We start from the raw sequence: 13,230 nt of genomic DNA, 5'->3' as shown, positions 1-13,230 counted from the left end.
GAGAGCTAGCTAGAGGACGAGTGCATATTCTGCTCCGTCAATGTCACACTGTCTTCTTTTTGCGACCAGGCTATTCTCAAAATGTGCCCTCATCTCACACTGTGGGGTTAATTTTGAAATGTTTTTTAAGCCACAGAAAAACTATTGTTGAAACAGATATTCACGCAATTTAGCATTAGCATGATGTGGGCACCCAGTTGACTGAGATGCAATCTGACAATCCAGAGCTTGGGCTAGAGGCTGGAGTTATTTTAGAAACATGGCCCACAAAAGCCTTCAGTGTTGCTATTCGTTAGAGTTAGCGCGCGGGATGGTGATAGGGGGTGGAAAAGGGGGCCGTGTGGAGTCTGCAAATTTAACACGTCTGCGGCTGTGGCCTGACCGCTGCAGCGCTACCTAACAGACCTCCTCTGGTCCATCAATCACCGCCTGTGCAGTCTATCTGTGGTCCTCAGCAGCACGCTCTGCCTCAGACAGACACTGATTAGCACCTCGTTAACACACACACAACAATAAAGCATTTCCTTTGCCTTCAGCTACACACTGAGGCAGCCTTACAATGACTGGGATTCATCATGGAAAACAAAGAAGGACACTTGATGGAAGTAGAAGTAGTGCTTTGGTACAGAAGCTGAACCCAAACGTCCAGACATGTTTTTCCAATGGTAGAAATATATGTTGAGTAATGGTCATGAGATTACTTTACCTTGTCGTTCTTCTCCTCCTCTTTCTCCTTCTCTCTCTCCTTGTCCTCCATCTTCTCGGAGGGCACCACCACCATGGTGAGCTTGCGGGCGATCTGCTTGGCCTCCGTGATCTCTCTCTTGTGCTCCTCTACAATGCTGGCATCCAGTGGCATCAGCTGGGAGGGCAAGGCAGAGGCACAGAGGACAGGACAGACTCAGTCATATGTCAGATCACAGCTTACAGTACAATGCGATTCCATTTTCTTATTGGATCACCTGCTGCACAATCGGGCATTCACTGAGGACAAACAATGTTAGTCTTAAACCTTATACAGTGCATTCGGAGAGTATTCAGACCTCTTGACATTCTCCACATTTTGTTAAATTACAGCCTTATTCTAAAATGGATTACATTATTTGTCTCATCAATCTACACACAATAAAGCAAAAACAATTTTGAAATTTTTGCAAATGTATTAAAAATAAAAAAACAGAAATAGCTTATTTACATAAGTATTCAGACCCTTTGATATTAGACTCGAAATTGATCTCAGGTGCATCCTGTTTCCATTGATCATCCTTGACATGTTTCTACAACTTGATTGGAGTCCACCTGTGGTAAATTCAATTGATTGGACATGATTTGGAAAGGCACACACCTGTCTATATAAGGTCCCACAGTTGACAGTGCATGTCAGAGCAAAACCCAAGCCATGAGGTTGAAGGAATTGTCCGTAGAGCTCCGAGACAGGATTGTGTCAAGGCACAGATCTGGGGAAGGGTACCAAAAAATGTCTGCAGCATTTAATGTCCCCAAAAACACAGTGGCCTTCATCATTCTTAAATGTTTATTATTCTTTTTTTCTTTACCCCCTTTATCTCCCCAATTGGTAGTTACAGTCTTGTCCCATCGCTGCAACTGCCGTACGGTCTCGGGAGAGGCGAAGGCCGAGAGCCATGCGTCCTCCAAAACACGACCCTGCCAAGCCGCAATGCTTCTTGACACACTGCTCGCTTAACTCGGAAGCCAGCCGCACCAATGTGTCAGAGTACACACCGTCCAACTGGAGACCTTGTCAGAGTGCATGCGCCCGGCCCGCCACAGGAGTCGCTAGAGCGCGATGGGACAAGGACATCCCGGCCGGCAAAACCCCTCCCCTAACCCGGACGTCGCTGGGCCAATTGTGCGCCGCTTCATGGGTCCCAAGATTCAACTCTTTGGCCTGAATGCCAAGCGTCACGTCTGGGGGAAACCTGGCACCATCCCTATGGAGAAGCATGGTGGTAGTAGCATCATGCTGTGGGGATGTTTTCCAGTGCAGGGACTGAGAGACTAGTCAGGATCGAGGGAAAGATGAACGGAGCAAAGTACAGAGAGATCCTTGATGAAAACCTGCTGCAGAGCGCTCAGGACCTCAGACCGGAGTGAAGGTTTAGCTTCCAACAGGACAACAATCCAAGCACACAGCCAAGACAATGCAGGAGTGGCTTCGGGACAAGTCTCTGAATGACCTTGAGTGGCCCAGCCAGAGCCCAGACTTGAACCCGATCAAACATTTCTGGAGATGCCTGAAAATAGCTGTGCAGCGACGCTCCCCATTCAACCTGAGACTTTGAGATGATCTGCATGTAGCGTCATACCCAAGAAGACTTGAGGTTGTAATTGCTGCCAAATGTGCTTCAACAAAGTACTGAGTAAAGGGTCTGAATACTTATGTAAATGTGATATTTCAGTTTGATAATTTTATTTTAAATTTGCACAAAAAAATATCTAAGAACCTGTTTTTGCTTTGTCATTTAGGGGTATTGTGTATATTGTAGAATGATGAGGGGAAAAATACGATTTAATACATTTTAGAACAAGGCTGTAATAAAATGTGGAAAAAGTCAAGGGGTCAGAATACTTTCCGAATGCACTGTATATAAAATTATATTTATATGTGAGACAAAGTGTGAATTGAGAGATGCTTACGTGCACATAGAGGTCCTCCAGCTCTATGAGGTTGTGGAGGAGGAGGGCAGCAGCAATGTGGTAGAGTGACGTAGGGGTCTCTTCATTAGGCTCCTGGGGGAGAGGGACAGTCAGAGAATACTCATTATGTACTGAGGAACAGCTAATGGATGGGGGGTCTAGTACAAATCAATATAGAAATTCACTCGACTGTCCTTTGATCCCCAACTTGGAGCTAAAGTGTGTATTTCAGTGCCGGGCAGCATTACTATTCACATCTGGTCTGACTGCACCATTTTTCCTCATTCCTGCAGGTCAAGGGAGAATAGCTGGAGAAAATTCCAAACCTGGGCAAGACTTATGTTCTCATCAATAAGACCTCGAAGTCTTTTCATTTAAATTGTTTATGGATTTCTCTGCTTCTTGTGTAGGTAGCTCCTCACAAATACCCATTTGTACAGTTTCTATGTGGCAGGTTTCAGACAGGCTGCAGAGTGCAGACAGTCAATGTCCAGTGGGGAGTCTGCTCTCTCTCACCTGGTTGAACTTGAACTTGAAGCCCAGGATGTGGCAGAGGGTGAGGGGTTCACACATGTAGGACTTGATGAGGGGCAGGAAGAACTCATCCTGGTCAGAGCGACACTCGTACACCTCCAGGATGATGTCCAGAACGCGGTTGGGGTCCAGGTTGAAGCATCCTTCAGGGTGGAGACGGGGTAAGTGTACAAATGACATCCGAACAACTTGGGTACCAAATATGGAGATGTGTTATGTAAATCCTATTTGGGAGTCTAACTGGTCAGGTACTGTTTTTAAAAGTTCTACAAATATTCACGTCCCAGGTAACATTTGAATCCTCAACTTAAACTGTAAAAAGCACTTCTGCCAAAATTCTAATCTCCATTACTTTCAGGGCTGGTCCCAGAAATGATTCATAACCGTCACAGAAAACACACTAAATCAAAGAGTGCCACAAGGGGCAGTTGTGTCTTGGCTGTAGAGAATGTGATGACAATGTAAAAAGACGAGGGGTTTCATACCTATCAGGGACTTGATGCTCTCTAGGACGACGTGGCTAGTGATGTTGCCTGAGAGGTCTTGGCCCAGCTCAGTGATCAGCTTGGCATAGCCCTCATTCTCTTCCCTTAGCAAGTTGAACTTCTGCTGCTTGTAACTAAGGGGACAGAGTTGAAAATAATATATAGGAGGCCACACACTACACAACCATGAGACAATTTTAGGCCCACATTTGAATGTGAATGAAATTATTATTTATTGTGTCTCTAGTGTATTACAGAGTAATAGAACCCTATACGGCCTGAATTACCATGTATTGCAACAAAGTAGTGTCTGAACAACAGCCTGAGAGAATATTAAAAAACTAAAGTATTGCAATTTATCTACATTCTGTGCTGACATTAATTAAATGTGGCATTCATGGCAAAGCTCTCATCCTATAGTGTAAATAGTCACGTATTAAACACCACAGCCACAGGCTGTAAGGTGGATAAAACAGGGATGGAGATGCAACCTTGAGTTAACAGCCTCTCCAGCACAGTCAGCCCAGCTGAGTAACAGATGTGCCCAGACCTATCCTGGGGATAACAGCAGCTAACCCAGGTTCTGGAGGGTGACTATGTGTGTTTTAACCTTTAACACGGTTTTTAATTTGGCTACTTGGACAGACCAATTTACTACGCTGTTGACCTTTTGACACTGAACATTACCAGATTTTTGTTTTTTACATATGAAAGTAAGTCACTGCTCCACTTACAATAGCTTGGTCTTGATTTTGACGATTTTCTGGTTGAACTGATGGGCTTGCTTTATGAGTCCTAGGGACTCCAGGGTCTCTGGGTCCAGTCTCTCCTTCAGAATGGCATCTGGCACAAATAACTGAAGAGAGGGCAGGAGGAAAACAAACAAGTGTCATATAAAGACTGGTAAATATATCTTATATGGTTATGAATGATAGCAAATTTAAAGAGGCAATCAGCAGTTGAAACAAAAACAAAGCGTTCTCCCGCCCGTTTCGGTAAAAAGCTGAGGGATGGGGCTGGAGAAATATAACTACTCTTAAAATCATAAACAGCGCGACGGATGCAAGTACTGACCATACATGATATCAAAATGTGAGTAAGACCTTTAAACATGTCAACATTCACAAGGCCGCGGGGCCAGACGGATTACCAGGACGTGTACTCACGAGCATGCGCTAATCAAATGGCAAGTGTCTTCACTGACATTTTCAACCTCTCCCTGACCGAGTCTGTAATACCTATGTTTCCAGCAGACCACTATAGTTTTTGTGCCCAAGAAAGCCAAGGTAACCTGCCTAAATGACTACCACCCTATAGCACTCATGACTATAGCCATGAAGTGCTTTGAAAGGTTGGTCATGGCTCAACACTATCATCCCAGAAAACCTAGACCCACTACAATTCGCATACCGCACCAACAGATCCACAAATTACGCAATCTCTATTGCACTCCACACTGCCCTTTCCCACCTGGACAAAACAGAATGCTGTTTGTTGACTACAGCTCAGCATTCGTGCCCTCAAAACTCATCACTAACCTAAGGACCCTGGGACTAAACACCTCCCTCTGCAACTGGATCCTTGACATCCTGACGGGCTGCCCTCAGGTGGTAAGGGTAGGCAACAACACATCTGCCACGCTGACACTCAATGCAGGGGCCTATCAGGGCTGCGTGCTTAAACCCTTCCTGTACGCCCTGTTCACTCCCTGGCCACGCACGACTCCAACACCATCAATAAGTTTGCTGACAAAACGACGGTGGTAGGCCTGATCACCGACAACGAGACAACTTATAGGGAGGAGGTCAGAGACCTGGCAGTGTGGTGCCAGGACAACAACCTCTCCCTCAACGTGAGCAAGACAAATAAGCTGATTGTGGACTACAGGAAAAGGTGGGCCGAGCACGCCCCCATTCACATCAATGGGGCTGTAGTGGAGCGGATAGAGAGCTAACAAACTATCATGGTTCAAACACACAAAGAGTCAAAGAGTCATAGAGAGGGCACGACAACGCCTATTCCCCCACAGGAGACTGAAAAGATTTGGGTCCTCAGATCCTCAAAAAGTTATACAGCTGCACCATCCTGACTGGTTGCAACAACGCTTGGTATGACAACTGCTCGGCATCCTTCCACAAGTTGCTACCGAGGGTACTGCGTACGGCTCAGTACATCACCGGGGCCACGCTTCCTGGGGCCAAGCTTTCTGCCATCCAGGACCTCATTACCAGGCGGTGTCAGAGGCCCTAATAATTTTCAAAGACTCCAGTCATAGACTGTTCTCTCTGCTACCGCACGGCAAGCGGTACCGGAGCACCAAGTCTAGGTCCAAAAGGCTCCTTAACAGCTTCTACCCCTACGCCATAAGACTTCTGAACAGCTTCTACCCCTACGCCATAAGACTTCTGAACAGCTTCTACCCCTACGCCATAAGACTTCTGAACAGCTTCTACCCCTACGCCATAAGACTTCTGAACAGCTTCTACCCCTACGCCATAAGACTTCTGAACAGCTTCTACCCCTACGCCATAAGACTTCTGAACAGCTTCTACCCCTACGCCATAAGACTTCTGAACAGCTTCTACCCCTAAGCCATAAGACTTCTGAACAGCTTCTACCCCTACGCCATAAGACTTCTGAACAGCTTCTACCCCTACGCCATAAGACTTCTGAACAGCTTCTACCCCTACGCTATAAGACTTCTGAACAGCTTCTACCCCTACGCCATAAGACTTCTGAACAGCTTCTACCCCTAAGCCATAAGACTTCTGAACAGCTTCTACCCCTAAGCCATAAGACTTCTGAACAGCTTCTACCCCTAAGCCATAAGACTTCTGAACAGCTTCTACCCCTACGCTATAAGACTTCTGAACAGCTTCTACCCCTACGCCATAAGACTTCTGAACAGCTTCTACCCCTAAGCCATAAGACTTCTGAACAGTTGATCAGATGGTTACCTGGACTATTTGCAAATTGACCCATTTTTTACGCTGCTGATACTCTGTTTTTTATGTATGCATAGTCACTTCACCTCTACCTACATGTACATATTACCTCAACTAACTTGTACCCCTGCACATTGACTCGTTGCCGGTACCCCCTGTATATAGCCTCGTTATTGTTATTTTAGTGTGTTACTTTTTAAAAATTACTTTAGTTTATTTAAATATGTTATTTTTTTAGCAAACATCTTTAAAAAAAACTGCATTGTTGGTTAAGGGCTTGTAAATAATTCAATTTGCTTTGAAATTATAGTTTGAAACATGTTTTGAGGCTATATAATGTTTGTTTACATTTACTTTGTTTACAAACATTGGAGTAAAACAAGCGTATATATTTTGGATTCTGATGGGATACGACAGTTGAACAAAGTTAATGAGGCATATATATAAGAATCAATGTCTACATACAGTATCATTCATAAGTTTAAATTTTTTTTAGCAACTGCTGATTGCACCTTTAACATTTGTGAAGAAAATCAAACATTACTATAATATTCTAAATTCAGAACCAATTTAAAAAACGTTTGTTCTTATTTAAGCTTGAAACAAATACTGTGTTTTGGCCTTACAATGGGAAATACAACAGACAAAGGTTGAGTTTTGTTTGAACAATACTACCACCTAGTGAAGGTTTGACATAATTTCATGATAACGGATTTTTGCTCCTTGCAGTAAAAACTTTAAATATACCTACCAGACATGCTCCCACTAGCTGGGTGTAATGGTCGCGTTTGTTTTTTTCCTCCAAAGAACTGGTCTCAATGTCTGTCAAAAATTAATTATTAAAACATAATATCATGATAACATTACAGTAATTGGCCAACTCATTTTTTTTTTACATTTAGGCATACAATTTCAAATGACTGTCACAATATGCCCAAACTGAAGTTATACCCACCTAGTATACTGAAAACATCTGCTAAAATGGATGGCATGTCATCGCGCAGTTCCTGGAAATAAACAAGAAATCAGAAGCATTCAAGACATACATTATTAAAAAAGGTAAATTCTCAATTACTTTTGTTTGCTGATAGAGAAGTTCCAGAAGTGTCATTTAGCTTTCTTTACAAGCAAAGCACAAGGTTCAGTCAGATTAATGAATTGGCTGGTCAGCAAAAGGGAACACTGTTTTCTTCTAGCACAGGTGCAAGTGTACCTTGTCTGCAGTAGTGGAAAAAGTGGCTAAATGTCATACTTGAGTAAAAGATACCTTAATAGAAAATGCCTCAAGTGAAAGTCACCCAGTAAAATACTACAAGTAGAAGTAAAGTATTTGCTTTTAAATATACTTAAGTATCAAAAGTAATTGTAATTGATAAAATATACTTAGATATCAAAAGTAAAATTAAAAGTATACATCTTTTAAAATTCCTTATATTAGACAGGATCAGACGGAACCATTTAATAAATGTTTTATTTATTTACGGATAGCCAGGGGCACACTCCAACACTCCGACATCATTTACAAATGAACCATGTGTTTAGTGAGTTAGCCAGATCAGAGGCAGTAGAGATGACATGGGATGTTCTCTTGATTCAGTGCATTCGGAAAGTATTCAGACCCCTTGACTTTTCCCACATTTTGTTACATTACAGCTTTATTCTAAAATGTATTAAATTAATTGTTTTCCTCATTGATCCACACACAACGACAAAGTGAAACAGGTTTTTAGAAAACTTTGCACATTTATTTAAAAATAAATAAGAATTCTAACCCTTTGCTATGAGACTCGAAATTGAGTTCAGGTGCATCCCGTTTCCATTGATCATCTTTGAGATGTTCCTACAACTTGATTAGAGTCCACCTGTGGTAAATTCAATTGATTGGACATGATTTGGAAAGGTTCACACCTGGCTATATAAGGTCCCACAGTTGACAGTGCATGTCAGAGAAAAAAACAAAAAACAAAATTCTCTGGTCTGATGAAACCAAGACTGAACTCTTTGGCCTGAATGCCTAGCGTCACCTCTGGAGGAAACCTGGCACCATCCCTACGGTGAAGCATGGTGTGAAGCATCATGCTGTGGGGGTGTTTTTCAGCGGCAGGGACTGGGAGACTAGTCAGGATCGAGGCAAAGATGAACGGAGCAAAGTACAGAGAGATCCTTGATGAAAACCTGCTCCATAGGGCTCAGGACCTGGGGCTTCGGTCCACCTTCCAACAGGACATCAACCTTGAACACACAGCCAAGACAACGCAGGAGTGGCTTTGGGACAAGTCTCTGAATGTCCTTGAGTGGCCCAGCCAGAGCCCAGACTTGAACCCGATCAAACATCTATGGAGAGACCTGAAAATAGCTGTGCAGCGACGCTCCCCATCCAACCTGACAGAGCTTGATAGGATCTGCAGAGAAGAATGGGAGAAACTCCCCAAATACAGATGTGCCAAGGTTGTAGCGTCATACCCAAGAAGACTCGAGGCTGTAATTGCTGCCAAAGGTGCTTCAACAAAGTACTGAGTAAAGGGTTCAGTTTATTTGTAATAAATTAGCAAAAATATCTAAAAACCTGTTTTTGCTTTATCATAATGGGGTATTGTTTAACTTCACTAGGGTAGGGGGAATTTTGGATGAAAAGCGTGCCCAAATTAAACTACCTGCTACTCAGGCCCAGATGCTAGGATATGCATATAATTAGTAGATTTGGATAGAAAACACTCTAAAGTTTCCAAAACTGTTAAAATAATGTCTGAGTATAACAGAACTGATATGGCAGGCGAAAACCAGAGGAAAATCCAACCAGGAAGTACTATTATTTTGAAAGACTGTTTTTCCATTGAAAGCCTATCCACCATACAAAGACTTGTAGAGGAAGCTCTATGGCATGTGGCCAGTCTTTAGGCATTGTTTCAGGCCAGTCTTCAGGCATTGTTTTACTCTGAAAAATGAGGGAGATACAGCACTTTCAATGAGAAGCCAGTGGAAATTTCCACACATCAGCCATGCGCCTGATCGGGAACGCGCCTTTCTTGTTTCTCCTTTCCTATTGACGAAGCTTTTGTCTGGTTGAAATATTATTGATTATTTATGACAAAAACAACCGGAGGTTTGATTTTAAACATCGTTTGGCATGTTTCTACCAACTTTTATTGTACTTTTCGTTTTTACTGGACAGTTTTTGGTCATAAAGGAGGGACATTATCGAACAAAACAAACATTTGTCTAACATGGAGACCTGGGAGTGCCACCAGATGACGATCAAAGGTAAGTGATTTTAATGCTATTTCTGACTTGTGAGCCCTCTCCTTGGCTGGAAAATGGCTGTATGGGTTTCTGTAGCTAAGTGTTGACCTAACATAATCGCAAAGTGTGCTTTCGCCGTAAAGCCTTTTTGAAATCTGACACAGCAGTTGCATTAAGGAGAAGTTTATCTTTATTCGTATGTTTAACACTTGTATCTTTTATCAATGTTTATGATGAGTATTTCTGTTATTTGATGTGGCTCTCTGCACTTTCACAGGATGTTTGTTTGAGACAATGCATTTCTGAACATAACGCGCCAATGTAAACTGAGATTTTTGGATATAAATATGAACTTTATCGAACAAAACATACATGTATTGTGTAACATGAAGTCCTGAGTGCCATCTGATGAAGATCATCAAAGGTTAGTGATTAATTTAATCGCTATTTCTGACTTGTGAGCCCTCTTCTTGGCTGGAAAATGGCTGTATGGTTTTCTGTGACTAGGTGCTGACCTAACATAATCGCAAGGTGTGCTTTCGCCGTAAAGCCTTTTTGAAATCAGACACTGGCTGGATTAACGAGAAGTTTCTTTAAAATGGTGTATAATTTTAATTTTAATTATGAGATTTCTGTTGTTTTGGCGCCCTGCAATTTCACTGATAAAATGCTATCGTCCTACTAGTACCAGAGAGGTTAACAATTTAATACATTTTAGAGTAAGGCTATTCTTAACATGTAAGTTCGCAAGAGGCAAATAATGAAACAATTCTACCCATGTTGTGGATTGTAATAATAGAAAAGATAAATATGTTTTTTTTGTATCTTCAAATATAACAACTAATTGGAACACAAAAGCACTAATTCAACAACATTGTGGAGATAAAAACAGAGCAGACAGAAGGCACAGTATGTGGATATGTGTGGATGTATTGAGATGGGTGGTGTATGTTTTTTGGTGTTTGAGAAAGTGTGACGTTAAGTGAGTGAGAAAGGAAATGGTTGCATATCCCAGAACCAATGTATGTCTGTGAGCAAGGGTTGTGAGAGAGATTTCGATTTTGTGCAAGTATACATTTTAATGAATTATACAGCTTATTTATTTATTGTCCTATCATGGGGAACTACATTTAAAAAATAAATAATACATCTAATTTATTTATGGTCCTATATTGATGGAACGGACCACATCCCTATACACCCACCTGAACGACCAAGATACTAAGGAGAAGTCCTTATCTGTTTTATGGGCCTGCTGTAAGCGGCCTGTATGCAGCCAAAATGTGGTCAGAGACCTTCTAGAGCAGCACCGCCCGCTCAAGATTCTGAGCCTGCCTGGCTGGGTTGGTCCTACAAAGCCAGAGCCCCCTGATGGGAGAGCATAATAAGGAAATTCTCAAAGCTGCTAATAAGAACCTTGATGACCTTGTACCTAGCCGGTGGGGATTCCGGGTGCCCCCACCCAGGCAGTGGCAACACTAGCTGCAGTAACCAATGGGCAGGGGGTCACTCGGACATTCAGAGAGGGAGCATATTATTGTGGCCCTGGTGGCACAAAATCAAAGGTCTGCACAGAGATGCTTGGGAATATGGTAACAACGGGGGACCATTTGTGGGTGTTTCAGGGCAACGGGATATATCTGACAATGGTTAATCAAATCTCCCCCTTTTTTGCCTACTTTTTGCTCAGTTTTGCCTGCCTTCTCAAACAGCTGCAACTGTATATGCATTCGTAAATCAAGATCTTTCTTGAGTTGGGCTCTGGGATGGTGCAACTGTTGAGAATCTGAGACTACGGTTGGTTGTGTGTGTGGGTGGTGTGTGTGTGCCACAACTGTTGCGAGGGAGTAAAAGATGTTAGGAACAATATAGGATGAATCACAATAATTGCTTGCCATAATGTAATTTTGGTAATGGTGAGACTGGTGAGAGGTAAAAATCCTTTGCATAAACCGCCTAGACTACTACAAATATTAATGGCTAATTTAGGAAAATAACAGATTTTTTTTTTTTTTTAATGGCTCTATATATAAAATACAAATCGAGGTGAGGGCGATGGAAATGCGTTTGATCTGCTTCTGTTCTGTGGGTGGCACTGTGTGCTCGTTTCGAAGGATTGGTCCCAGTCTCTCCGGGGCGGTCTGCCGGGCATTGGGATGACAACCCAACTCGGGATGATGGGTGGTTTTAGTGGGTGGAATAATGGGGACCAATTGGAGATTTACTTAGTAGCAACGCAAATATCATGGTACAGCTACAGTGGGGAGAACAAGTATTTGATACACTGACAATTTTGCAGGTTTTCCTACTTACAAAGCATGTAGAGGTCTGTAATTTTTATCATAGGTACACTTCAACTGTGAGAGAAGGAATCTAAAACAAAAATCCAGAAAATCACATTGTATGATTTTTAAGTAATTAATTTGCATTTTATTGCATGACATAAGTATTTGATACATCAGAAAAGCAGAACTGAATATTTGGTACAGAAACCTTAGTTTGCAATTACAGAGATCATACGTTTCCTGTAGTTCTTGACCAGGTTTGCACACACTGCAGCAGGGATTTTGGCCCACTCCTCCATACAGACCTTCTCCAGATCCTTCAGGTTTCGGGGCTGTCGCTGGGCAATACGGACTTTCGGCTCCCTCCAAAGATTTTCTATTGGGTTCAGGTCTGGAGACTGGCTAGGCCACTCCAGGACCTTGAGATGCTTCTTACGGAGCCACTCCTTAGTTGCCCTGGCTGTGTGTTTCGGGTCGTTGTCATGCTGGAAGACCCAGCCACGACCCATCTTCAATGCTCTTACTGAGGGAAGGAGGTTGTTGGTCAAGATCTCGCGATACATGGCCCCATCCATCCTCCCCTCAATACGGTGCAGTCGTCCTGTCCCCTTTGCAGAAAAGCATCCCCAAAGAATGATGTTTCCACCTCCATGCTTCACGGTTGGGATGGTGTTCTTGGGGTTGTACTCATCCTTCTATTCCTCCAAACACGGCGAGTGGAGTTTAGAGCAAAAAGCTCTATTTTTGTCTCATCAGACCACATGACCTTCTCCCATTCCTCCTCTGGATCATCCAGATGGTCATTGGCAAACTTCAGACGGGCCTGGACATGCGCTGGCTTGAGCAGGGGGACCTTGCGTGCGCTGCAGGATTTTAATCCATGACGGCGTAGTGTGTTACTAATGGTTTTCTTTGAGACTGTGGTCCCAGCTCTCTTCAGGTCATTGACCAGGTCCTGCCGTGTAGTTCTGGGCTGATCCCTCACATTCCTCATGATCATTGATGCCCCACGAGGTGAGATCTTACATGGAGCCCCAGACCGAGGGTGATTGACCGTCATCTTGAACTTCTTCCATTTTCTAA

At 42.9% G+C, this 13,230-nt stretch overlaps 1 protein-coding gene across 3 annotated transcripts in view; it reads right to left on the bottom strand.

Annotated features, from left to right (window-relative positions):
* The window catches only part of LOC139537318 (THO complex subunit 2-like), an 86,754-nt gene that overhangs the window by 61,791 nt on the left and 11,733 nt on the right, over positions 1 to 13,230 (bottom strand). For all 3 annotated transcript variants that reach the window (XM_071338486.1, XM_071338488.1, XM_071338489.1), the window contains 7 exons: positions 7,578 to 7,629; positions 7,374 to 7,444; positions 4,412 to 4,533; positions 3,678 to 3,811; positions 3,175 to 3,335; positions 2,659 to 2,751; positions 707 to 862 (listed from right to left, as the gene is read on the bottom strand). In XM_071338486.1, the coding sequence (XP_071194587.1) occupies positions 707 to 862; positions 2,659 to 2,751; positions 3,175 to 3,335; positions 3,678 to 3,811; positions 4,412 to 4,533; positions 7,374 to 7,444; positions 7,578 to 7,629 (789 nt within the window). The remainder of the gene's footprint in view (positions 1 to 706; positions 863 to 2,658; positions 2,752 to 3,174; positions 3,336 to 3,677; positions 3,812 to 4,411; positions 4,534 to 7,373; positions 7,445 to 7,577; positions 7,630 to 13,230) is intronic.

The sequence above is a fragment of the Salvelinus alpinus genome, chromosome 13 (genome assembly GCF_045679555.1).
Source record: "Salvelinus alpinus chromosome 13, SLU_Salpinus.1, whole genome shotgun sequence".
NCBI lineage: Eukaryota > Metazoa > Chordata > Actinopteri > Salmoniformes > Salmonidae > Salvelinus > Salvelinus alpinus.
The sequence above is the reverse complement of the archived record's forward strand: the minus strand, read 5'-3'. Positions and strand labels throughout refer to the sequence as shown.